At 48.9% G+C, this 25,972-nt stretch overlaps 2 protein-coding genes across 8 annotated transcripts; both read left to right on the top strand.

Annotated features, from left to right (window-relative positions):
* Positions 1-96: 96 nt before the first annotated feature.
* On the top strand, positions 97-14,136 carry CCHCR1 (coiled-coil alpha-helical rod protein 1). Of its 7 annotated transcripts, none has more exons than XM_045826251.1 (18): positions 97-194; positions 1,280-1,346; positions 1,427-1,640; positions 2,842-3,145; positions 7,211-7,374; positions 7,473-7,608; positions 7,743-7,853; positions 8,044-8,193; positions 8,645-8,755; positions 8,867-8,973; positions 11,133-11,245; positions 11,415-11,460; positions 11,607-11,743; positions 11,872-12,060; positions 12,144-12,245; positions 13,196-13,347; positions 13,456-13,624; positions 13,869-14,136. In XM_045826251.1, exons 2-18 carry the CDS (start codon positions 1,331-1,333, stop codon positions 13,979-13,981), a joined length of 2,334 nt encoding a protein of 777 aa, XP_045682207.1. In that variant the 5' UTR covers positions 97-194; positions 1,280-1,330; the 3' UTR covers positions 13,982-14,136. The 7 variants fall into 7 exon arrangements, with proteins under 7 accessions (XP_045682207.1, XP_045682206.1, XP_045682210.1 ...); XM_045826250.1 differs by having other exon boundaries at positions 106-237; XM_045826254.1 differs by having other exon boundaries at positions 123-237; positions 7,743-7,793.
* Positions 14,137-16,187: 2,051 nt separating this feature from the next.
* PSORS1C2 (psoriasis susceptibility 1 candidate 2) lies at positions 16,188-18,155 on the top strand. The gene is made up of 2 exons (XM_045826186.1): positions 16,188-16,268; positions 16,871-18,155. The coding sequence occupies exons 1-2, from the start codon at positions 16,217-16,219 to the stop codon at positions 17,224-17,226; spliced, it is 408 nt and encodes a 135-aa protein (XP_045682142.1). The 5' UTR covers positions 16,188-16,216; the 3' UTR covers positions 17,227-18,155.
* The last annotated feature ends 7,817 nt before the right edge of the window (positions 18,156-25,972 follow it).

Below are 25,972 nucleotides of genomic sequence, written 5' to 3'. Positions count from 1 at the left end.
TCCCGGAGTTGGGAGGAACCGCCAGGGCGCGGAGGTACTCAATGCGGTAATTGGGTCCGGCTTTAGACAGTACTGCGCCTGCGTGCACCTCTTCCCCTCCCTTTTCCGGGGTGAAACCTGGCTCTAGAGCCACCCGCCACCGGGGCCGCTCTGCGGAGGCGCAGTTAGAGGCGGAGACCCGCCTGGGGCGAAGTGTAAGGGGGTGTGACCTAAGGGCCAAGGGGGCTCTCGTGCTCGGTGAGGGGACTTTTGGGAGGCGCCGGTTGGGGCGGGAAGGGGCTTAGAAAGGGTTGGGGAGTGGGTTCCGGGGTTCATAGTGGAAGAGGGGATGGGGCCAGGCGAAGGAACTGAGGAGGTGGTCTGAACAGCTTTAGAGCTCAGGGTCCCACAGGGTGAAGACTCGGGTGTCCTGGGAGTGGAGGGTTGAGAATCGCTTGAGTGCGGGGAGGCTAGAGTATGTTGTTGAGCCGAGATGAGGGTGCGAGCGAGAGAGCAGAGTAATGCCTTCGGAGAAAAAAAGCAGATTAGGTTGTAGCGGGAGAGGGATCCCAGATTGGGGGAGATAGGTGAATTTAGGTGGAAGAGTGGGAGACCTTGAAGAGCCCTCTGGAGAGAGGGATATGGGCGACAGGAATGGAAGCTGAACATATAGTAGACAGAAACTGAGAGGAAGTTGCTGGAGGGGTTTGAAAGAGATGGCAGGAAGCTGGCTTTTCTGCCCAGGGATCTAGGCTTCCTTGATTCCCAAGGGTCCTAGGGCAGCCATCCTGCCGGACATGGGACCTTGTCCATCTAGGGCAGGGTCTTGGGCCAGTGCTTTAGTAGGGAATGAACCAGGGATCCTGGCTTGGTGGTATGTAGATGGGCTTCCCCAAGACATGAAGGGGACTCTGGAGACTGAGCTCACAGCTGCTGCACTGCGTATCTCCTTTCTTACCTGTGACCAGGAATGGCAGAGACTGTAGAAACTTGAGGAGGAGGGTAAATGCATTGCCCAGACACTAAAAGTTGGAGTAAAGCCCAGCAGCGCCCTCTCAGCCTGTCTCAGTAAATTCCCTCCCACCTCATGGTTATTGCCACGGTTCTATCAGGAACCAGGTTGGGTCAAGCAAGTGATCTTTGGGTATTTACTATTTCTTTCCAGACGTAGGAAAAGAGGAATTTAGAATCCGGTGGACTTGTTATTTGAGGATTATGACTTTGTTAACTTTAGGGGCTTTCTCTTTGGAAGGTGACCTGAAAATTAAATTGCAGTGCCCTTGTTTCTCCTGTTGTCCAGGGGAACATAGATGGCTGGACACAGAATCTAGAGACTTCAAATAATGTGGAGATGTTTCGACCTTCAGGTCAGTGGGGCACATGGCAAGGGGACTGGTGATTTTCTCTCACTGGGAAAGTGACCAGTGTTTTCCTTATGATTCCTCAGGTTCCACTGGGCTCATTCCCCCATCCCACTTCCAAGCTCGGCCCCTTCCAACCTTGCCAAGAATGGCTCCCAACTGGGTCTTAGACATTCCTCTGGTCCAACCCCTGGCCCATCATGAAGTCTCAGAGAGGCGGCCAGACAACCAGAGACCTCAAGTGATCATGTGGGAACAGGATGTTTCTGGTGATGGGCAGCAACCAGGGCAGAGGGGCAGGTAGGGTCCACTGTCACTGTTTTCTCAGGCTTGCTTGCCAGTGACCCGTCTTTACTAGAATAGATTCCCTACCCTATTTCAGACTGTAGTCCCATAGTTTATTCATTTTTCCATGATAACTATTGGTGCCTACAATGCATAAATGATAATAACAGCATGCTAGACTCTAGGGATGGGGATTAAAAAAAAAAAACAAATAGGAGAAATCCTGATATCAAGGAATTTAAAATCCTAAGGGAAGAGACAGGCTGATCATAACAAGGCAAGATGAAGACATTCAAACTAGAATCATGTGCTGTACTAGTGTGGACTCATTCTGTGTACATGCTGTTGGTGCTGGCTGTGCTATTAGTTGATATGCTATCTGTAAAACTTCTTATTCTTGGTGTTTCCTGTGTGTCTTTTCCCTGATATAGTGGCATGTCATTATGCCATTGTGCTCTAGAATGGGACTGTGAATGGATCTACCCTGGACCCCATCAAAGAGGAAGGAGCGTGATGACAAAAGGGGAGCACTGGAGCAGGTGTCAGGAGACAGACACTCTGTTTCTAGTTTGGCTGCCAACTACAGGTCCTTTGGCCAGTCAGTTACTTTGTGTAGGCTAAGTTCCCTCCTTTAAAAATCCAGTGGTTCTGGGCCTCAGTGAGGGAGCTGTACCAAGAGCCATGTTATAAGCTGCTTTAAACTTTATGTGACACTAGTAAGTAAACTGTTCTCTAAAGGTTGGGACTATATAATTTACTAAAGTAGTGTCCTCCCAGACCTCTCATATAGTATCCCTAACACTCAGTAAATGCTTTCCACTAGTACCTTGTCTTGCTATATAGTGGAAGCCATGAGCTTTCTTTCTTCACTTCTCCTCAACTTTTCCTTGCCCTTAAATCAGATTCAGAAGTCTCTGTATATACTTTAATCTCTTCATTTCAGAATGTGTGGCCTAATGATGTGCACATTTGCTGTTAAGACATCAGTCTATGTGTAGCTCTCTCTAGAGAGCCATGTTTCATGATTTCAGCTAGCCTTTAGGTCATGTGAGCCCAGACACCAGGCCTAATATGCTTAGTGAGGCCTTGAGGAATGACAGTGGTGATAGAAATGCAGAGATCCCCATGGCTCAACTTTATCTCTGTCTCTGTCATGCCCATGGCCACCTTACCAGTACCAGAGACAGGTCTTATCTGTGCTAACCTGTCTTTCAAGGTCCGTGGAGCTACAGGGGTCACAGGCCTTGAGCCAGCAGGCTGAGCTGATCTCTCGGCAGCTGCAGGAGCTGCGGCGGTTTGAGGAGGAGGTCCGGGTCCTGCGGGAGACCTCATTGCAGCAGAAGATGAGGCTGGAGGCCCAGGCTGTGGAGCTGGAGGCTCTGGCACGGGCAGAGAAGGCTGGCCGAGCTGAGGCCGAGGGCCTGCGTGCTGCCTTGACTGGGGCTGAGGTTGTCCGGAAGAACTTGGAAGAGGAGAGCCAGCGGCAGCTGGAGGAAGTTCAGAGGCTGCACAAGGAGCAGGTGAATATGGCAGTGGAAAGGGCTCGGCTTCACAGTGGGGAACTGGGCGGTGGCTTTCCTGCAGAGGGCACATATTGAAGAAAAGTCCCCCGTGAGCAGTGGAGTGAAGAGAAAGTGTTAGGTGAAGGCGAAAAAACCATGACCTGAATGGAGGGAGACCTTAGTATTTTGGTCCTACTCAGATTGCTCTTTTTTTTGTTTGTTGTTTTAAAGATTTAGTTATTTATTTTTAGAGAAAAGGGAAGGGAAGGAGAAAGAAAGGGAGAGAAACATCAATATGTGATTGACTCTTGCATGCCCCCTGCTGGGAACTTGGCTTGCAACCCAAGTGTGTGCCCTGACTGGGAATCAAACTGGTGACCCTTTGGTTTGCAGGCCAGCACTCAGTCTACTGAGCCACACCAGCCAGGGCCTCAGATTGCTCTTGCTCTCAGGACTCACTACCTGAAGCCCTCCTTCCCCTTGCTACTAGTAGAAAGTACTCTGTTTTCCTACTTCACTCTGGGTACCCAATTCATCTTGGAGCTCTTGGGAAAAAAAAGTGGTCCTAAGGTGGTCTGGAGAGCTTATTCTTCCATCCCTAAGATAGGAGCCAGACTTCTGCTGAGTGCATCAGTGAGTCCCTGCCCTTCTGAGTGTAGCTAACAGCCTAGTGGGGAACACACATTGAACATGGATTTAATCCTAAGTAATTACCTGCAATTAGGAGAAGTGCTCAGAAGAAGGACAGAGGAGTCTTGAGTTGGTAGGGGAGTTAGGAAGGTCACTATCAACATGTTGAGAAATGAAACTGTAAAGATAATAGAAGAAAACCTGGGTGAATTCCTTGTAACTTTGAATGGGGAAGGTCTTTGCATATGAATCAAAGTCCAGAGCCACTAAAGAAAAGATTGGTACATTGACTTCACGATACTAAACTTAGGAATGATAAAATAAAAATAAAAGGATAAATGACAAACTAGGGAAGAATATAGCTCATATCACAGGAAAAGGCTAATATCCCAACTATATAATGTGTGCTGAGAAATTGGTAAGGGGAAGTCAGCAATCTAGTCAGGAAATGAACAAAGGAGATAGTTCAAAGAAAAATATAAATGGCCTTTAGATTCATGAAAGAAGCTGAATATAGCCCAGATCGAAGCATAGGTAGAAAGGCTTTGCTTCTTGCACAGCCAAAAGAAGGACAACCAATTTAAAAAAGAAAAACAACCAGAACTGCCAGAAAATTGAACTGTGTGGAAGTCCGGCAACCAAGAAGTTAAAGAAAAGAAACATTCATCCAGACTGGTTGAAGGGGTGGAGACGGGCAGCTGGTATGGAGAGGACATGCAGCAAGGTGGCAGCTGGCAGACTGGGGGGTCCCACATTCACATGCGGATATTGGGAGGAACAACTGGGGAGTAAGATGGACCATGCAACCCAGGGTTCCAACGTGGGAAAATAAATCCTCAAAGTCACTGGCTATAAAAATCTGTGGGGGTTGTAGCATCAGGAGAAACTCCCTGTCTCACAGGAGAGTCTTGGAGGGACCCATGGGGCTCTAGAATACACACAAACCCATCCACACAAGAATCAGCATCAGAATGGCCCAATTTGCTTGTGGGTATCAGGGGAAATGACAGAAAGTGAGGTGAGAGTCAAGCAAGGGGCATTGTTCCTTCTCTGACTCCTCCTCCACAGACAGCAACACCAAGCAGTGAAGCGGGTTGCCCTGCCCTGGTGAATACCTAAGACTCTGCCCCTTACTACATAACAGGAGCACCAAAACAAAGAAATATGGCCCAAATGAACAGGTCAAAGCTCCCAAAATAGAACTAAGCAATCAAGAGATAGCCAACCTATCAGATGCAGAGTTCAAAACACTGGTAAGCAGGATGCTCACAGAAATGGTTGAGTATGGTCACAAATTAGAGGAAAAAGTGAAGGCTATGAAAAGTGAAATAAAGGAAAATGTATAGAGAACCAACAGTGAAGGGAAGGAAACCAGGACTCAAATCAATGGTTTGGAGCAGAAGGAAGAAAGCTGTTCTGGTTGAAACATTCAACCAGAGCAGAATGAAGACACAAGAATTCAGAAAAATGAAGAGAGGCTTAGGAACCTCTGGGACAACTTTAAATGTTCCAACACAGGAACCCATCCACACAGGAATCAGCATCAGAATGCTGAGTCATAGGGGTGTCAGAAGGAGAAGAGAAAGAGCAAGAAATGGAAAACTTATTTGAAAACATAATGAAGGAGAACTTGCCTAATCTGGCAAAGGAAATAGACTTTCAGGAAGCTCAGAGAGTCCCAAAGAGGTTGGACCCAAGGAAGCACACACCAAGGCACATCATAATTAAGTTACCCAAGAGTAAAGATAAAGAGAGAATTTTAAAAGCAGCAAGAGAAAAGGAGACAGTTACCCACAAAGGAGTTCCCATAAGACTGTCAGCTGATTTCTCAAAAGAAACCTTGCAGGCAAGAAGGAGCTGGAAAGTATTCAAAGTGGCAAGAAAGGCAAGGACCTACATCCAAGATTACTCTATCCATCAAAGCTATCATGTAGAATGGAATGGGAGATAAAGTGCTTTCAGGATAAGGTGAAGTTGAAGGAGTTCATCATCACCAAGCCCTTATTGTATGAAATGTTAAAGGGACTTATCTAAGCAAAACAAGATAAAAAGTATGAACAGCAAAATGACAACAAACACAACTATCAACAAGTGAATCTGGAAAACAAACAAACAAAAAAACACTAAGCAAACAACTAGAATAGGAATAGAATCACAGAAATGGAGATCACATGGAGGGTTATCGGTGGGGAGGAGGAGAGGGGAGAATGGGGGAAAAGGTACAGGGAATAAGAAACATAAATGGTAGGTACAAAATAGGAGGAGGTTAAGAATAGTACAGTAAGAAACCAAAGAACTTATTGTATATGGCCCATGGACATGAACTAATTAACGGGGGTGGGGGGGTGGCGGGATGCTGGAGGGAGGAAAAGTGCGGGACGGAGGGGGATAAAGGAGAGGAAAAAAATGGGACACTGTAGTGGCATAATGAATAAAATATACTTTAAAAAGTCTACGTTGGTGCTGAATGGAAGTTGGCTGGTGAGACATGTGGGTTGGCAATGGAGGCTGATGTGATGCCAGGCAGCACATATGGGACAGGAGGTGACCAGAGGGGCTTGAGTGCAGGAGCTGAGGGGCTCTGGATGGTGGTGCAGCCTGCAAGGCCTCGGGGGTCCATTCAGAAGGGGGTCCATTTATTGTAAGAACAATGAGAAACCAGTAAAAGGTTTAAAACAGGGAAATAGCATGATTGATTTGTCATTTATGTCCAAAAAGATCACTCTGACTGTGCTGTTGAAATAGGGGGAAAAGGACAGACTGGAGATAAGGGCAGGCATATTCCCTCTTCTGTTTGTCCCATGACTCTCTCAGTGACCCTGATGCCACTGAGAGGTGCAACAAGAAAAGGGTGTGACTTCTGCCTTCCTAGAGCTTCCTTTCGATTGGGCTGTGGCAGATAGCAAGGTCATCTCAGATGACAAGTGCTGGAAGGACAAGGATAGGCAGCAGAACAGAGCAGTGGTGGGCTGGGATTGGAGGGTCATGGGAGGCCTTCCCAAGGAGGTGATGTGTAGAATTAGGACATCAACAGCAGATGGGCTCAGAGAAGTGGGCAGAGGCCAAGGAAGGGGGGGCTTCACAGTCTGAGGGAAGAAGCTAGTATTTGCTTGGAATGCCATGATGAGCCACTGAGGGTTTCAAAAGACTGGTCAGGAGATTGTTGCTGTGGTCCAGGCCAGAGATGAGGGTGGTCTACCTCAGGTTGGTGGCAGGAGGCATAGAGAAGTGAATATAGAACTTGGGGGAAGACCTAACAGGAACTGCTGATGAGCTGGAGTGTGATGGGGGAGTAAGGCTCCAGGGACAGTCCATTTGCTGTGAAGCGTTACGCGATGTGTTGGGCTGTTGTCTAAAGTCACAAGTGGGAGGTGACAAGGCCAAAGTCTGGGGAGATTTGGAAAGCCCAGATGTGGAGGTAAGCTGGCCCTGCTGAGCCCCCTCTCTCTGCAGCTGTCCTCCTTAACACGGGCTCGCCAGGAGGCTCTTTCCAGTCTGACCAACAAAACCGAGGGCTTGGAGAAGTCTCTGAACAGTTTGGAAACCAGGAGGGCAGAGGAAGCCAAGGAATTAGCTATGGCCCAGAAGGAGGCTGAGATGCTACGGAAGCAGCTGAGGTAAGTGGGTTGGCCCAAGGTGGGTGCAGCAGTTGGTGGGTGGGTCAGGTCTCCAAGGTACCCCACTGATGACTTCCTTATTCCTACCCTAATCCTAGCAAGACCCAAGAAGACTTGGAGGTTCAGGTGACCTTGGTTGAGAACCTAAGGAGATACGTAGGGGAACAAGTCCCCCCTGAGGTCCACAGCCAGATGTGGGAGTCAGAGCGACAAGACCTCTTAGAGACTGTGCAGGTGAGAGTGCAGGGTGAATCTGTGGAGGGGCCAGGATGGTGCAGGGGTGGAATGGGAAGCCTCAGGGCCTGGAGGGGGTACCCCAGGAGAGAAGGGGTACAGAGAGGCCAATCTCCGTCCTGTCCCACTGGCAGCACTTGCAGGAGGACCGGGACAGCCTACACTCGACTGTGGAGCTGCTGCAGGTGCGTGTGCAAAGCCTCACCCACATCTTGTCCATGCAGGAGGAGGAGCTGGCCAGGAAGGTAGGCCCCTCACTAGGTGCTTCTCTGTGGGTGGGAGGGGTGGGCGTGACCCTGCTGAGAGCTTCCTTTCCTGCACACACACCTCTTCTGGTAGCTTCTGTTACTTGGGCAGCACAGAGAAACCAAAATGCAATCACCTTCCTCTGCTCCACCAGGAGCCCACAGTGTCTCCATTTCCTCTGTCCCTCAGGTTCAGCCTTCAGATTCCTTGGAGCCCGAGTTGCCCAGGAAGGTCCAGTCCCTGCTGAAGGGCTGGCGGGAGAAGGTGTTTGCCCTCATGGTGCAGCTGAAGGCCCAGGAGCTGGAGCACGGAGCGTGCGTGCAGCATCTGAAGGGACAGGTCACTTGGCATCTTCCTTTCCATGTTCTTCCTCCCGACTTGCTCCTCTCATACAGGGTAACATTTATTCAACCAGTATATGGAGTGGCTGCCACGTGCTGGAAACAGCCCTGAACAAAGATAGAGCTTAGGTTCTGGAGAAGGCGCTGTAGGCAAGCAGACAATTAGGTAATGTCAAGTAATTATGTGTGCTGTGAAGAAAAGGGTGACTGACCACATGGCAGAGACTGGAGGGCAGCCTTAGGATGGTGAGGAACTACTTCTCTGAGGAGGTGGTGTGGGCAAGTCCTCGAGGTATGAGCGTGTGGGACGTGCTTTTGGAAGGAAACCTAGACTCATTCTCCATGCTGAGGAGCCCATGTTTCTTGTTTCCCTACGTGGTGTTTTTTCAGAGACCTCTGCCCCTGCCCCTTCATTCCCAGTGCCCTGCCTGTCTCCTCCCCTCCCCCAGGTGGCAGAGCTCCAGGAAAGAACTTCAGCCCAGAGTCAGGAGCAGGCCATCCTGCAGCGGTCCCTGGAGGACAAAGCTGCACAGGTGGAGGTGGAGCGGATGGGCGCCAAGGTCAGTGTCTGGTCTGTTTATGCAGCAGGCAGGAGCTAAGAGAGGCCTGGGAGACCCCAGGTCCATGGGTCAGGGCCCCAGGGCTCCTTTTCTTTATCCCCTCCCTCCTAGACCCTGCAGATGGAGCTGAGCCGTGCCCAGGAGTCCTGGCGCCGGGGGCAGCAGCAGGTGGCTGTGGCTGAGGAGCAGCTGAAGCTTGTGGCCAACACTGTCAGCAGGTGTCTGGGATGGGGGTGGGTGAGGTAGGATTTTTGTTTCTCTTGCCTCCCAGGGACGTTGGAGTTTAAGAGCTTCAGGCAAGAGTGGCTGGAAAGCTGTCCACTTTCCAGCTAGAGGATGCAGAGCTGGAGGTATTTAGCCCTGTAAAAGTTCCTGTGTTTGTTTTTTCTGGGGTAACCCTTTCCACGTTGACACCAGGGTCTCTGGTGACTGCCACTGCATGTTTGGCTGGAGGTGAGGCAGTGCATCCCCTGCATTTGGTCCAGTGACAGCTTGAGCTAAACAGAACACTGGGAGCATCCACCATCACAATTTTCCAGGATGGGGAGTGTGGGTACTTGGTCTTTTCTTTTTCTTTAGAATTTTATAGGCATGCTCTGATTAGCTGGAAAAGCTTGTCTATTTATTTTAAATCTGTACACTATTGGCTTACAGATAGTCCATCTAAAATGTATGATGGTTCCCTTCTTAATTGATTGCAAACCTATGTCTCATACCAAGTTCCTCAGTGTTTTCTTCCCTACTCCTTATATAAGCTTCAGAAAGACCTGTAAGAAGCACAAGCTTCTTGGTACTGGGTGCCAGCCCTCCTTGCCTTGGACATTGAGGTACCTGGTCTGCGTGGAGCTCAGTGGAGCCAGTCTGCTGGCTTGTCACATGTCCTCTGTAAATGTTTGCTGTTACCTCGGCTCTTCTTGGTGGATCCCATAACAAAACTGTGATGCAGCATGGGCCTTGTCCACTACCCCGTTCTGTTGAATTGTACCTTGGGGACTAATTGAACTTGAAAAAATGAGAAAAGTTTTCAAACATGCATGGAATTAGAGAGGCTAGTTACAAGGAAGCACCACCTGGGTTCAGTCCATCACATGTGCTGCCACCTGTGGGAGAACAGAAAAACACGTGTGGACAGGGTTTTGTTTTGGAACCAGGACACCACTGAAAAGGATCTTGCTAATAACTAATTGCCAACAAATCCGCGAGGTGAAAAAGACCCCAAGCTTGGCCTGTTGCCAGGTTTGTTAGACAGGTAGTCTTTAGATGGCTTGGAGACATTATCAGAAAATGGTTTTAATGAGAGCCATGGAAGGTTTTGGAATCACCCGAACAGTTTTCAGGTAAAAGAGGTCTCTGCTCTGCTGTTGGGATACAACCTTCAGCCTTTGTTTTCTGCTCATTTTTCTGTTGGCAAAGACTTGGCTCCCCTGGGGAGTTCCAGTCCTGTGCCTGGATGCTATGCCTCCTGCACCAGGGGGTGGTGTTGGTCTCACCTGGGGCACAGCCAGCTGAGAGAGTGATGTGCCTGGCCTTCGCTGATCTCTTATGTGTAGACACGCAGTCACTGAATGTTTGCTGTCTTTGGGCAGGGGATCCCTTAGAAAACTGATGGAAGCCATGGACTTTTTTCCTTAGAAAAATGCACATAAGTTCACACACCCGAGTGGCACATACGCCAGGAGTATCCCCAGACCTGGAGAGGCATCCAGGAGCCTGCAGGTGGAAAGGTCTAAATCAGCCAGAGATTAGCCAGCCTATGGGCACTCGTCTTAGCTCCATAGAACCGAGTTTATTTCACCTTGACTGTGGTGGCAGCTGGGCCCAGATAAGGTGTGCCCCATGAACCTTATGGCTGTTTTTACTGCTGGGACCCAGAGAAAAAGTTTACTGTAGGCTTGGGGACCAAGAATAGCTGTGCTTTGTTATGAGCAACTGGATAATTTTTTAAAAAGGTTTTATTTATTTATTTTTAGAGATGGGAGAAGGGAAGGAGAGAGAGAGATAAATATCAATGTGTGGTTGCCTCTTGCACATCCCCTACTGGGGACCTGGCCCACAAGCCAGGCATGTGCCCTGATTGAAAGGAATCAAACCAGCAGTCCTTTGGTTTGCAGCCTGCACTGTATCCACTGAGCTAAACCAGCCAGGGTACAATTGGATCATTTTTATCTGACAAGCACTAAAGGGCTTAAGCCTCAGGTTCTCCTGTTTATTGGCTGAGGAGCTGGACACAACTTGGCTGCAGCTCTTTTTTTTTTTCCTGACTTCAATTTCCCTTCCATGCTGTCCCCACCGTCATCACAGGAAAGGATAGAGGCAGGTCAAGTTCTTTGGTGAATGACGTGGGGTTGAAGGGTCAGCGGCCTTGTACCTTGTTCAGCTTTCAGACCTGGCTCCAGAACACCATGGCCAAGGTGGAGCAGGCCGCAGCCCGGCTGCCCAGCCTCAGCAGCCGAGTCAGCTATGCTGTCCGCAAGGTCCACACCATTCGGGGTGGGTAGGCGACTGCCAGACCAGCCATGCCTTGCCCTACCAGCCCTCTGTTGCCTATATCTTTTCCTCCTGCCTTTTCATCAGTCCGAGCCTCTCTTTTTCCTTTATTCCCCGTCTCCCCTTTCTTCCACACACTCATCTCTGATGCTGTCTGCCTTTTCACCCCCAGGTCTGATGGCTCGAAAACTGGCGCTTGCTCATCTGCGCCAGGAGAGGTGAAGTTTGGGTCACTTGAGATGGATTGGAGGGTGGTGGTGGGACTTTCAGGATGGTTGGTTGCTGGGACCCAAAACAATAGGACTGAGGAGGAATGGCGGTGTAAGCATCAGGCAGCTGGATGATTTCCCCCATTCTGTCTCAGCTGCCTGCTGCCCCCACCAACCGAGGATGTGAGCCTTGAGTTGGAGCAGCTGCGGGAAGAACGGGATCGTCTGGATGCAGAACTGCAGCTCAGTGCCCACATCATCCAGCAGGAGGTGGGCCGAGCCCGGGAGCAAGGTACACCTGGTCCAGGGGTCCCTGAGCTTCAGCAGGGGCCTGAGTCGGGTGCACTGGGGGTGGAGAGGAGGAGGGAAGAGCTGGGGTCTAGGGCATGGAGAGGCCTGAGTAAGCCCACCCCTTTCCAGGGGAGGCGGAGCGGCAGCAACTGAGTTCGGTGGCCCAGCAGCTGGAGCAGGAGCTTCGGCAGACCCAGGAGTCCTTGGCCACTGTGGGGCTGCAGCTGGAAGCAGCTCGCCAGGGCCAGCAAGAGAGCATGGAGGAGGCTGCCAGTCTGCGGCAGGAGCTGACCCAGCAGCAGGAAACCTATGGGCAAGGTGTGCAGGAGGAGGAGATGTGCGTTGCGGGGGAACCATAAGCCATGGTTCCCTGACACACCCTACGTGTTCTTTCACTCCAGCTCTGCAAGAGAAGGTGGCTGAAGTGGAATCCCGGCTGCGGGAACAGCTCTCAGAAACAGAAAGAAGACTGAATGACGCTCGGAGGGAGCATGCCAAGGCCGGTGAGGTTTGCCAGGGTGGACCGGGAAGTGTGGAGACATAGGTTATTTCAGAAACTTTCTGTAAAGCTTTCTGTGAAGTATGCAGGTGATGATGTTATCAGGGAATGGCACAGCTGGATTCTTAGCTGACGAACACCCAGGTAGCCAGCACCCAGACTGAGTGACCATCCCGGAGCACCTGCTGGTCACTCCCCCCCACAAAGGCACTGCCATCTGACATCTCCCACCATTGGTTACCTCCAACTCTTTCTCTCTTTTCCCTTTTTTAAAAGGATTTTATTTATTTTTCGAGAGAGGGGAAGGAAGGGAGAAAGAGAGGAAGAGACACACTTGTTGCCTCTCACACACCCCCAGTCAGGGACCCCAGGCATGTGCCCTGACAGGGAACTGAACCAGCAACAGGCCAGCGCTCAGTCCACTGAACTACACCAGCCAGGGCACCTCTCAACTCTTTATTAGGAAAAATTTCCAATATGCAGCAAATGAAAAGAATCGTGTGATGAACACCCATGCTGGTCACTCGCCTTTTGCCACACTTGCTCTTTCTCTGTACACACATATTGATGTATACATTTCCGGGGAATTACTTAAAGTAAATTACAAACATCATGACTGTTGACCTTCTCCTGCAAAGAGGACAATTTCCTATACAATCTCAGTACCATTGTCACCCTTTAAGAAAATGAACATGAATTGCACAAGATCTAATATCCAGTCCCTATCCGAGTTTCCCCTATGGGACTCTGGGAAGGTTGGGGTGGGAGGGAGCTGTGGGTTCATAGACTCATAGGGTCTTAGAGTGGCGGCTGCCTCTCCCACTGTGCAAAAGACACTGAGTCACAGAGCTGGGACCCAGTGGTCCTGCCCATCATTCCAGTGTCGTTTCCTTGGTGCCTTGCTGCCTCTGGGCTGCCCAACACCTGTCCCCTCTGTGACCTGGTTCCCCATAGTGGTTTCCCTGCGCCAAATCCAGCGCAAAGCCACCAGGGAAAAGGAGCGGGACCAGGAGTTTAGGCGCCTGCAGGAAGAGGCCCGGAAGGAGGAGGGGCTGCGGCTGACCCAGCGCCTGCAGGAGCTGGAGAGGGACAAGAACCTCCTGCTGGTAGGGGAGGTGGAGGGGGGGAGGGGGGGTGGTTGGGGAGTAGAGGTGTGAAAAGAGTATGGGGAGGTTCTGCCCTTGCTAGGTGGCATTTAACCCTCTCCTTCCCAGGCCACCTTGCAGCAGGAGGGTCTCCTCTCCCGTTATAAGCAGCAGCGGCTGTTGGCAGCTCATCCTTCCCTGGATAAGGGGAAGTCTGCGCAGTCCAGCCCAAGCCGGGCAGTGTCTTCAGTACCTGGATCTCCAGCAGCTGCACTCTCCCCCAGGAAGACCATAAAGGGTAATGGTCTAAGTAGGAAGGGAGAGATGGGGGGCACTTCCGGAACCTCTGCCCCAGACGTGAGTGCATGAGCCTTGTTCTCTGTGACCCTTGGAGGCCCTCAGCCTCCTTTATCCATGCCTGCCTTGAACCAGAGAACCTCCGCCCTCGTAACTTCCCATCCTGTGGCAGCCCTGTTCTTCTGCACGTAACCATGATGGCCTTCTCTTGTCCAGCTCCTAATCCTTGGGGTCTTCTTTCTCAGGATCCCTCTGTGTCCTGCTCGATGACCTGCAGGGCCTGAGTGAGGCCATTTCCAAAGAGGAGGCTCTTTCTCAAGGAGACAACCAAAACTCTTCTGCTCCCGTCCATCATTGACCAGTTGGGCGCTGGGACACCTGGGAGCTCAGGGGGGCCTGGGGGACCAGTAGGATCATGGAGAAGTGGGGTGAGGTTTGTGGGGTCTGCCCTTGGGGACGCTAGCCACCAAGGTGTCTGTGAAGTCTGTGCCTCAATAAAGATGACTGCAGTAGGAGCCATTGCCTGGCCATGTTGTCTCTGGGAACACAAGGGACTTTCCATGCAGCTGTCTCTCTGGGAACGTGAGAGGCGCTCCCATACACAGCTCTTTCTCTGGTGGTACCTTTTTCAAAACCCCTTTCCTAGGTTGCTTGGGAGGTTTTCTGAGAAGCTCCAGGTTTTCTTTATTTTCTAGTTTTAAAACTCTTTACCTCTGGAAGATATCAGTGCCAGAGTGAGGAAGATTAAATATCCAATAGCAATCTTGAGCCAGGCAGTGTCTTAGCTCAGGTCCCCAGTGGGGTCTTGACAGGCAGCTTACTGCTCCAGGTGCTGACACTGTGGGAGTGGCAGTTGATGGACAAGTGCCTAAATGAACAGTAGAGCATTTCACACAAGTGCTATGAGGAGAAAATAAAGACCAGTGATGTGACAGAAGCTGGCTGTGGGCCGGGGTGGCATTAGGTGAGGGGACTGGCAGGGTCTCTGAGGAGGGAGGGGACATTGTGCTGAGACCTGAGTGGAGAGGAGCAGCAGGTTTTGCCGCCTCTGGGAGCAGTTCCTGCAGGGGATGGGCGGGGCCACGGGAGGGGGCCATGGGAGGAGGCCACTGCAAGGCAGGCCAGGAGCACTTAGTCTGAGTCAGGAGAAAGCCCACAGTAGTTAAAAAAAAAAAATACTGATTTTGAGAGAGAATGGAGAGAGAAGAATGACAATTTGTTGTTCCTCTTATTTACACTCTCATCTGTTTGTGCCCTCACTGGGAACCAAACACACAACCTTAGTGTATTGGGATGATGCTCTAACCAGCTGAGCTACCTGACTAAGGCCCTCAGGACTTTTTAGACAGGGAAGCAGCCTCACAATTTGGTTTACCTTTTTAAGAGCCCTATTGGCTGGCTGTGGGGGGGACATTGTGGGTGTGGGTGACATGAAAGCAATATGGGTATGGGGGAGGCCAGGAGAGATGCTCCAGCATGGGGGTGGGGTGGGTTGGCATTTTGGAGGGGAGCCACAGAGGGACAGTGGTGTCCCTTACTGCTGTGGAGAGACCAGATGGGGAACGACTTGCGGGAGGAAGTGAGTTCTGTTTTGGACACATTACTTCTGAGAGGCTCATCAGACCTGAAGGCAGCGGAGTCCTTCCTGAGGGAAAATTCTAGCAGGATTTCTGAGAGACTTAGATTCCTTGACTGAGACCTAAAAAGGATGAAGGCTGGGAGGAGATGCGCAGAGTTGGAGCCAAGGGTGGGGGAAGGGGCTGGAGAAGCAGGAGGAGGGTACGGGGTGGGGGGTTCAGATGGAGGAGGAAGATGCTGGGATGATGGCAGTAGAAACAGCCTTTTCCTGAGCCTCTGGGCCCATGACTGAAGGGACAGCTCTGAGGTAGGGAGAAGGAATGAGGATGTCCTCGTGTTTCTTTCCTCACCTGCAGCGAGCCCAGGTGGTTCCTGGATGAACTTCAGAGGTCCGCCACTGCAGAGAGGCACGAGTGCATCCTGGGGGCTGGTGGGGAGGGTAGAATTTCCAGGAAAGAACTAGCCCCGGGGGAGGGCTCAAAGTGGGGTATAGGGGTGGGGGAGACTCTGTACTAGCTGAGACTCTCTTGGTTTCATCCCAGGTGTTGAAAGGGACCTACCCCACTCCCTGGTGTCCTGCCCCAGCCCTGTAATTACAGTGCTTCCCCATGCCTGGTTGCTCCCATTTCTTGGTTTCCACTGGCTTCGAGGAATGAAAGGTGGAAGTCCCTGTGACTACGTAGATGACAGGCAGGCACTGATTGCTGCAGGATGTGTATGAGCAGGATATGAAAACAGGTGGGGCAACCAAGGTCTAGGTCATTCAGAGCTGGGTTGGCTGGGCCCTGAGCTGGTGACTAAAATAAGGGACGCCAACCTCAGAGGTTACACATCAGCTATGGCCTTCCAAACGTGTTTGACCAGTTAGGTTCTGATAGGATTCTCTGTGTCACTGGGCTGGCCCCTCCCCAGAAATTGGCTTCCTCCCCTCTTGCCTCCCCTATAAAGCCTGTTGGGATTCCCAGGCAGCCAGTCTCAACCCACCCCTGACTTTGGGGGCCAGGAGACAGCCAAGATGCTCAGCTGGAAGCTACTGGGGATCCTGGTCCTTTGCCTGTACACTGGAGGTGGGCTGGGAATCGAGGCCAGGGTGTAATTTAAGGTGATGGGGGGTGGTCAAGGTGAGAAGAGGGTGATCACTAAGGAGGAGGATGAAATGGATGCATAGAGATGGAGAAGACCCTGGAAATTCTCATGAGGGGAAGAGCTAAAGGGATGTGGGAAGTGCATGCAGCTCATAGTACATGTCTTACTGGATGGGAGGAAGCTCCATGTGGCCATTTAGGTCAGAATTCAGATGTGTGGAGCTGAGGTCTGTGTGAAGAAGGAGGGAGGTCATAAGGTGCCACATAGGGCCAAGATATAGACTGGGGGCTGCAGACCAGCATAGGGGCCGTGCCAGTGGGATGACCCGACCATAGTTGGGTAGAGCTTATTTGGGGGTCCTCTCAGTTTAAAGGTCAAGTTAAAGGCTCAGGATAGAGTTTTTATGTTATTTTAAGAAAAGTAAATGTGTGGAGAGTTCCTTGAGAGTTACTTCTGAGGTCTGTTTGTGAGCTCAGCTCAGGATGTGGTCCATCCCAGACAGGCTGTGCCCCCTGGGTCTGCAGCTGGCTGGGGGTTGGATCTGGCCCTCACTACTCTTGCCTTTCTTCTTCCTCCACTATAGGCATATCAAGCAGTGGAGACCACCTCTCTCCCACACCCACAGAGGTTGGACAGGAGGAGGGTTCCCCAACATTGCCTCAGGGTGCCCCAATCCCCGGTGACCCCTGGCCAGGGGTACCCCCTATCTTTGAGGACCCTCCGCCTCCAGGCCCCAGTCGTCCCTGGAGAGACCTGCCTGAATCTGGAGTCTGGCCACCTGAGCCTCCTAGAACTGATCCGCCTCACACTCCTCTGCCTGATGATCCCTGGCCAGCAGGATCCCAGCCTCCAGAAAACCCCTGGCCACCTGCCCCTGAAATGGACCATAGGCCTCAGGAGGAGCCAGACCTTGATCCACCCCGGGAAGAGTACAGATAACCAGATGCCCCGAGAAGCCACCCAAGCCTGTCTCTACCCTCTGATTCCCCTGAATTCTCCCTGTCTTCATTCCCTCAATTGTATTCTGAACACCAAAGGTGCACTCTCAATATTTTCTATCCCCTTCTGAGATCCATACTTGGTCCCCACATTTCCCTTTGTTTTTTCTCTGACAGCACAAACATACATTCTAACCTTGGTCCAGTCATGTCATCTCCACCTCCTCTTCCACCCTGGGGCTCCTGGGACCTGCTGCACTCCCCCCCACTCCCCCACCCCCACCTCACCCCTCTGTGTTCTCTGCTGCCACCTGGTGGTCTACTGCTGGGAACCTTCGGGAGACGGTGCTTCCATGAAATGAACAAAAAAAACCCGTTTTCTAGGCTGCTTCTTGCCGGTGATTAGGTCCCTCCTCATAGTCACACACCTACAGAGATGTGGATGTAATCTGAGTTCCTGGTTTACCAGTATGCATCAGGACGTGGAGCTCAGTCGCAGGGGGGTTAGAAATGAAACTCAGCGTTTCAAGGGCGTTCAGACCCACATTTACAGATTTCTGGACCCTAATTTTGAAGAATGAGAAGTCAAGTGAAGTCTCTATTCAATACCTCATCCTTTTTGCGTACCCCTGGTGAGACATGGAAACATTCCCAGGGGCATGTGCACAGGACCAAGTTTTAAGGGGATCAATTATCATAAATATATGTTCCTGTTTTCTAAAATAAATCTGTTGGAGAACTTGTTCTCCTTCATACCTACCTCCAGTCACAAATCGCCCTTCTACAAGACAGAGAAAGTCTGAGCTCTCTCACCCACCCAGAACCTGACCAGAGAGCTCTTCCCGGAGCCACCAAACTGAAATTGACGGGAATAGAAATCAGCTTTTGCCAACTCAATGAGAGATGCATTTTAAATAAAAGTTTGTTCTATTTAACCACAGTCAATATGTGTAGTTTTGGTCAATTGTCTTGTTATAATTATAAATCCACTGCAGAATAACTGTTTTTAACACTTAGAGTCTTACAGTCACAGGAGATAAATTTCAATTTACACACATATTTTTGTTACAGAGATATACAATAAGGACTTTCCAAAGATACAGTAAAATACAAAAAAAGATACAATGAAAAAATTTCATTAGGATAAAACTAGGAGAAGTGGAATGGAAAACAACTGAAAAAAAAAAAAGAAATGAGCTAAGTTTGCTGGTTCAAGGGTTGTTCACTAGTTAAAAAGGTGTTAAGAACATAAAAGTACTGTGGTGTTATGTTCCATCTGCTACATTGAGAAGAGCAATGTATTTGCCCTGACTGGTGGTGTTCCCCGGGTTGGGCGTCCTCTCACAAGCTGAAAGGTCACTGGTTTGATGGTTTGATTCCTGTGGTGCCCAGGTTTGAAACGATTCCCAGGACTTGCAAGCTGCAACCAATGGATGTTGTTTCTCTCCCTGTCTTTCCCCCTCCCCTTCCCCTCTCTCTAAAAATAAAATCTTAAAAAAAGAAAAAGAAAAGAATGATGTGTTTAGTATGCAAGTAATTACAATTCTCTGTAGCATATACCTTTTGCAATATTTAAACTTATGATGATGAATATTATGTAGCTATTGACATAAGAATGTGAGGGGCATATAGGTTTTTGAAATTCTTAAAGGGAGTATTTGAGCAGAAAACTTCAAAGGGCAGGAGCCCAGAGATCCAAATGGCCTGTCAACCAAGTGACTGACCAGGGTAGGGGATTGAAGAGGGGCTAAGAGAAGTTGAGGTTTTGATTTCTGGCCAAGATGGAGGCATAGGTGGATACACTTTGCCTCCTTGCACAACCAAAAGAAGGACAACAACAAATTTAAGAACAAAAAGTAAACAGAACTGCCAGAAAATCGAACTGTATGGAAGTCTGACGAACAAGGAGTTAAAGAAACATTCATTCAGACTGGTAGGATGCGCCTGTACACCGGTAGGACAGCCGGGAGAGGGCTCCTGGGTGGTCCCACATTTGGGTGCAGATAAACTGGGAGGAAAAACTGGGGAGCCACACGGACTGCACAACCCAGGGGTCCAGTATGGCAAAATAAAGCCTCAAAATCTCTGACTGAAAAAAACCTGTGGGGATTGAGGTGGCAGGAGAAACTCCCCAGCCTCATAAGAGAGTTCGTTGGAGAGATCCACAGGGTCCTAGAATGTACACAAACCCACCCACTCACCCAGGAATCAGCACCAGAAGGGCCCAATTTGCTTGTGGGTAGCGGAGGAAGTGACTGAAGGCCAGCAGAGAGCTGAGCAAGTGGCATTGTTCATTCTCAGACCACTCTCCCACATACAGCACCACATTGCAGTGATGTGAATTGCCCTGCCCTGGTGAATGCCTCAGGATCCATGCCTTACAACATAATAGGTGCACGGAGACAAAGAAACATGGCCCAAATGAAAGAACAGATCAAAACTCCTGAAATAGAACTAAGCAATCAAGAGATGGCCAACCTATCAGATGCAGAATTCAAAACACTGGTAAGCAGGATGCTCACAGAAATGGTTGAGTATGGTCACAAATTAGAGGAAAAAGTGAAGGCTATGAAAAGTGAAATAAAGGAAAATGTATAGAGAACCAACAGTGAAAGGAAGGAAACCAGGACTCAAATCAATGGTTTGGAGCAGAAGGAAGAAAGCTGTTCTGGTTGAAACATTCAGCCAGAGCAGAACAAAGACACAAGAATTCAGAAAAATGAAGAGAGGCTTAGGAACCTCTGGGACAACTTTAAATGTTCCAACATCTGAGTCATAGGGGTGTCAGAAGGAGAAGAGAAAGAGCAAGAAATGGAAAACTTATTTGAAAACATAATGAAGGAGAACTTGCCTAATCTGGCAAAGGAAATAGACTTTCAGGAAGCTCAGAGAGTCCCAAAGAGGTTGGACCCAAGGAAGCACACACCAAGGCACATCATAATTAAGTTACCCAAGAGTAAAGATAAAGAGAGAATTTTAAAAGCAGCAAGAGAAAAGGAGACAGTTACCCACAAAGGAGTTCCCATAAGACTGTCAGCTGATTTCTCAAAAGAAACCTTGCAGGCAAGAAGGGGCAGGAAAGAAGTATTTGAAGTCATGAAAGGCAAAGACCTACATCCAAGATTACTCTATCCATCAAAGCTATCATGTAGAATGGAATGGCAGATAAAGTGCTTTCAGGATAAGGTGAAGTTAAAGGAGTTCATCATCACCAAGCCCTTATTACATAAAATGTTAAAGGGACTTATCTGAGAAAAAGAAGATAAAAATATGAACAGTAAAATGATAACAAACTCACAACTATCAACAAATGAACCTAAAAAAAAAAACAAAAACAAAAAGGAAACTAAGCAAACAACTAGAACAAGAATAGAGCTACACAGAAATGGAGATCACATGGAGGGTTATCAGCAGAGAGTGTGTGGGAGGATGATGGGGGAAAAGGTACAAGGAATAAGAAGCAACAATGGTAGGTAGAAAATAGACAGGGGGAGGTTAAGAATAGTATAGGAAATGTAGAAGCCAAAGAACTTATATGTATGACCCATGGACATGAACTAAGGTGGGGGAATGATGGTGGGAGGGAGGGTACAGTACAGAAGGGAATAAAGGGGAGAAATAATAGGATAACTGTAATAGCATAATTAATAAAATATATTTTTTAAAAAAGAAAATATAGCTTATCAAAATTTGAGGAGCAACAAATACAGAAAGAAGAATAAACCTATTTTCCTATACTAAAAAAAAAAAGTAATTGAGGGTTTGAGACCTTAAAATTTATTCTTTAAGACCCAGTTTGTTTATATGGTAATTCCCATCAAAACCTATAAGTGACCACTTTGAAAGCAAAAGAAAACCCATAAGTTTAGAGTTTAGAAAAAATCTTGGAACACATAAGAATTTAATAGGCCCCGAAGTGGTCTGGGTTCATCATTCATTCATTCAGTTATTATCTTATACCATTAATATGTCCATCAATGCCAGGAGCCCCGGGAGAGTATAAAGAATAAAACTATACAGTTCTCTCAGGAAGCTTAAAATTAAACTGAGTTAGACAGGATTTACATGCAAATTTAAATAATAATATCACACACAGTAGGGATGTATATAGTTAAATAATTACATGAGGAAACACCAAAATGATAGTCTTGGCAGTTGACATGTGAGTTTAGATGAGAGTCAAGGGGAGGAAGCTGGAACAGTCTGGGGAGGCTTCCAGGAGGAGGAAGCAGCAGGAGGACAGGCTGCCAGGCAGAAGGACTGCCTGGAAGGGCAGAGGGGGATGGGGGCAGTCCTCTCCTGACCCACCCCAATGTGTGTGCGTGCACGCACGAGGGCCATCTCCAGCTCTGCTCTCACGTGTGCTGTTCCCAGCTGCCCAGCATGGTCTTCCTCTCACCTACCAGTTAGATTTCTCTTCAGTGATGAATATGCACCCACTGGCCTTCACTCCTGCAATGGCTACTGCATTCTAGGTGCAGCTGTGCCTGGGACTGTGATTCATTTCCTGGCAGTCCACCCCTTTTTACCTTGGGAGACACAGACAGTTCTGCACATTTCTTCTCTGACCCCTCACCATTTGATTTGGGTGCCTACTTACTCCCAGTGTGCTGTCACTTTTGCCAGCTGCTGAGACTTTGCTAGAGGCAGGAGTGCTGGAAGCACCTGGAAATATGTGTTCCGTACACTCAAGCCCGCCCCCACCCCACTCTAAATGGACTGACAAATATGAAGGTGTTGATACCTTAGATCTCAGAGCCCAGGTTGCTGTCTGCAAGATTTTGCTGGGCAAAATCATCCTTTCCTTCCAGATCCATATTTCTGAGACAGGCTAGTAAGCCAGGACAAGAAGAATACAGAAACTGAGACAGAGGGTTAAATGGTGAAGCAGTTTACTGTCATCTGCTAGTAAAATCCTATCTTCCCGAACCAAGCACACTTAGGAGTAAATGGTTTATACTTCTCCTCCCCACCCAGGGGAGGAGAAATCCAATTAGTGCCAACCACACCCAAGGATGAATAAAGTCAGGGGTCTCAATCTCATTTTGGTGTAGTAAGTTACTTTTTACTGCATGTGTGCTGCTTGACCACTGTCGTCAAATGCCCTGCAGATTCAGCACTCACTGAATTTGCACAATGACCCCACTGTTATCGCCATTTTGGAGAAGAGAGAAATAGAGACCATGGAGAAGTATAGTCATGCAAGGTCACACAGGGGACAAATGGCAAAAGTGGGGTTTTGAAGCTGGAAGTGTTGTTGTTTGTGCTGCCTATCACTACCAGAACCAATAAGTAGAGACACATATTGGCTCTTTATAGGTACTTTATTCAGAAAGGTAGGTAAGGGGTTTAGAAAAAAAGGTTAATTGGATAAGAGTTGCAGTCCGGTGGTGATTTTCCTAGTACTTCTTTATCTGTTGATCAACAATTCTTTATCTGCCTCAGGGGCATTCCTTCTCTGGAACACAATGGCTCAGATAACATCTCCAATGCTAGCAGACCCCCTGGGGTACAAAGGTTGAACTGCTCAGCGACCTCCAGGAGTCTCGGGATCAAGCATTCTAGTTTCTGGAATAACAGCTTTCCATATGCATTAGTCACTTGAGCCTATCAACTAAGGTTAAAATCTTTAACTCTTTGAGTTCCCCTATCACTTTGAACTCAGGTCTGTCCTATGTCAACGTCTCTGGTTTTAATCGCTACATTTTCCCATCTCTTTATTCATCTGTATACCCCTTACACAAAATACAGTGCTGGGGCCTTCGTGGATACTCAATACATTGTATTTGTCACAGTTCTCCAGAGAAACAGAACCAATAGAATATAGGAATTGGCTCAAGATTTGAGTCACAACCTGCCATCTGCAGGCTGGACACCAAGCAAATTCAGTGCAGAGTAATGCGGTTTGAGTCTGAACCAGGGGAGCAGACAGTGTAGGTCCCAGTCTTCAAGGAAAGGTCAGGAGTGCCCAAGTCCAGGAGCAGGCGAAGATAGACATCCCAGCTCACAAGGAGAGTAAATTCATCCTTTCCCCATCATCACGTCCTATTCAACCCTGAGACTGGGTGACACCCACCCACAGTTGTGAAGGCACATCTTTACTCAGTCATCAATTTAAATGTTAATCTCTTCCAGAAACACCTTCACAGACACACCCAGAAAGAGTGTTTCACCAGCTCTCTGGGTATCTCACAGCTCAGCCAAGTGGACAGAAAATTAACCATCATGTAGGAGATGAATGGCTGAATTCATTCATGAATGAATGGTGAGTTTAGGAAACAGAGTAGATTGAAGGGTTTATAATATGGAGAAGATGGAGATGTTGTTGGACAGGTAGATTGGGGGAAATTAGGGAAGGTCTGGGTGCCAGACTCAGGAGCTCCTCTGATAGAGCTATGCCCAGAGGAGGGAGGCACACACTTTCATCAAGATATACTGTGGCAGTCTTACTAAACAGCAAGTGGGGTCTTGGTGCCTGCTGCCAGCTTCTAAGCAAAGTTTTGGAGGCAAAGTTTTGGTGATAAAAGAAACGGGCCTTTATTCTAAAACTACACAGTTTTGAAATAACAGCTTTTCATATGCATTAGTCACTTAAGCCTACCAATTAAAGCTAAAATCTTTAACTCCTGAGTTCTCCTATCATTCCCCCTATTAGTTTTCAATGATCTTATTTCTATAGGATTAGTTTACAAACTAAAACAACATAAGATACAAAAGCTACACAATTTTTGAAGAATGGCAGGCTTCTGCCTTAGAGTCTGTCCCCTCTAGAACACCCAGAGAAGAATAACCCTGCCACCCTCTGCCAGGCCAGCCTGAACCTAGGCTGTGCCCCGAGTCCCTTCTCCTGCCCAAAATCCATCCAAAATACCATCCCTTAGGAAACACAGAGAGCTACAGCATGATCATTCAGGCATCTTTGAGGTAGCGAGCCAGAGAGCCAATCTCTGCCCTCCTTTTATTTTAAATCTCCTGGCCCATAATTCCATGTGTTCCGCAGGTGTTCAACTTCTCAGCCAATCCTGTCCTAGACTGTTTACTATTGCCTTGGGCAACCTCCCTACAGGCTATCCCTGTTCCTCCCCAGTGATCTGATCAGATTTCTCTGTATCAGCAGAGAGGTGTGGAATGGAAGAAACATGAATTTTCCTCTGCTCACTTAGAATCTGAGCACTCAGCATGTCCATGCTGGTGGCTGGCTGCAGTTCATTTGTTGTGGTCTGTTGTGCCTCGGGGTCCCAGGCCCTGCACACTGTCCCCCAATATGCTCTTGAAGAGAAGGGCTGAGGTGCTCTTGGCTCTGGCCGGCAGCAGCCCCACAGCTTCTTGGAGGCTTCATGGTACCCAGCCTAAATGGGCAGTGATGGGATTGGAGACCTCATGAAGAGGGAACTTTGGATGTTTTTTTTCCAGCAAGTCTGTGTCCTGCCCCCAGGGACCTCTGAGCCCTGAAGCCTCCCTGATATGGGTTTCAGAATGGCCTTGGAGGCTCCCCCTAGCCTCAGAATCATAATGTTCCCCTTGACAATCTGGAAGGGCCCATCTGAATCCCAGGACCGAGAAATGTCCAACTGGAGTATGGCTCTCCTCAGGTTCTTTGTTCTCAGGTCCCTCAAAGAACTTGAGGAGTGCTATACTCCAGTTGACCCAGGACACATGGAAATTCAGACTCAGGGAGAGCCTGTGAGGCAGAAGATAGAATAGGAAACCCTAAGGCACAGCAGCTGTCATCAGTCAGCACCTTGATTTCTAAAATTTGCTTTGTGACACCTGGTAATAATTAGTATTGGTGGTTTCCTCCCTGAGTGGGCAATCAAGGAGAATTGTGGGAATTGCATGCACAGAAGCTTAGGTAAAAACCCTATGAATCCTGTGTGACTCTTCAATAGAAAGGAGTCATTCCCTGGCCAGGGATGGCCCACTGCCATGTCTTGAGAAGGATACTTTCCTTAATAAATTTCCCACTTGGTTTGCTTTACAGGATCTGTGTGGTCAGTCCAGTTCTTTGTTTGCAACCACCAAGAGCCTGGACCCATCTCCACTTGCAACATCTGGATTGGGCAATGACTGGGAGACTGGTTTGGGTTCCCAAGGACATGGGGAAACTGACTCCCAAATGTCATCCCATCCTTCTCCTCTATTCCCTGCCCAACCTGTCCTGGCTTCTGGGGGTAGAATGGCCCCCCTTCTGCCCTGAGGGTCCCTCCATTCTGGTGTCCAGGGATGATTGTGCCAAAACTCTTGTGTCCAGTGCCAAACCTCAGTAATCTTATAAGCAAGAGTTGAAAGGAGGGATGAAAAAGGGCTGGGTCTCAGAGAACAGTCTTAGGTCTGGCCTGTGCACTGTCTAGACCCCAGTGAGTCCCAGTCTCTGCTTAGGGTCCGGGTGGGAAGGACAGGCTCTGATTCAGAGGGAAGGGTGAGAGAAGCAGGAGAAGGATGTGGGTGTAGGAGATGAGAGAAGTAAGTGGGGAAAAAAGAAATGGAGGAGGAGGTGACAGTGACTGGGAGGAAGGGAAAGCCATTCAGAAAAGGTGTGATGAAGAAGAGGAGAGAGTAGAGGAGAGAGAAGTGGGGGAACACACCCATGAGTTCTTTCTTTCTGGGAAGGAGTTTGATGGGCTTGGGGACAGGGAGGTGCTCTGTGAGCCAACTTGCAACTGAATGCAGGTCTGGCCCATGCTGCAACAAAAGCCAAACTTTGAGACAGGTGCCAGTGAAGAGGAAATTAGTTCATTCAAGTACCA

The sequence above is a fragment of the Phyllostomus hastatus genome, unplaced genomic scaffold (assembly GCF_019186645.2).
Source record: "Phyllostomus hastatus isolate PE091 unplaced genomic scaffold, TTU_PhHast_1.1 phas_scaffold_60, whole genome shotgun sequence".
NCBI classification, from domain to species: domain Eukaryota; kingdom Metazoa; phylum Chordata; class Mammalia; order Chiroptera; family Phyllostomidae; genus Phyllostomus; species Phyllostomus hastatus.
The sequence above is the reverse complement of the archived record's forward strand: the minus strand, read 5'-3'. Positions and strand labels throughout refer to the sequence as shown.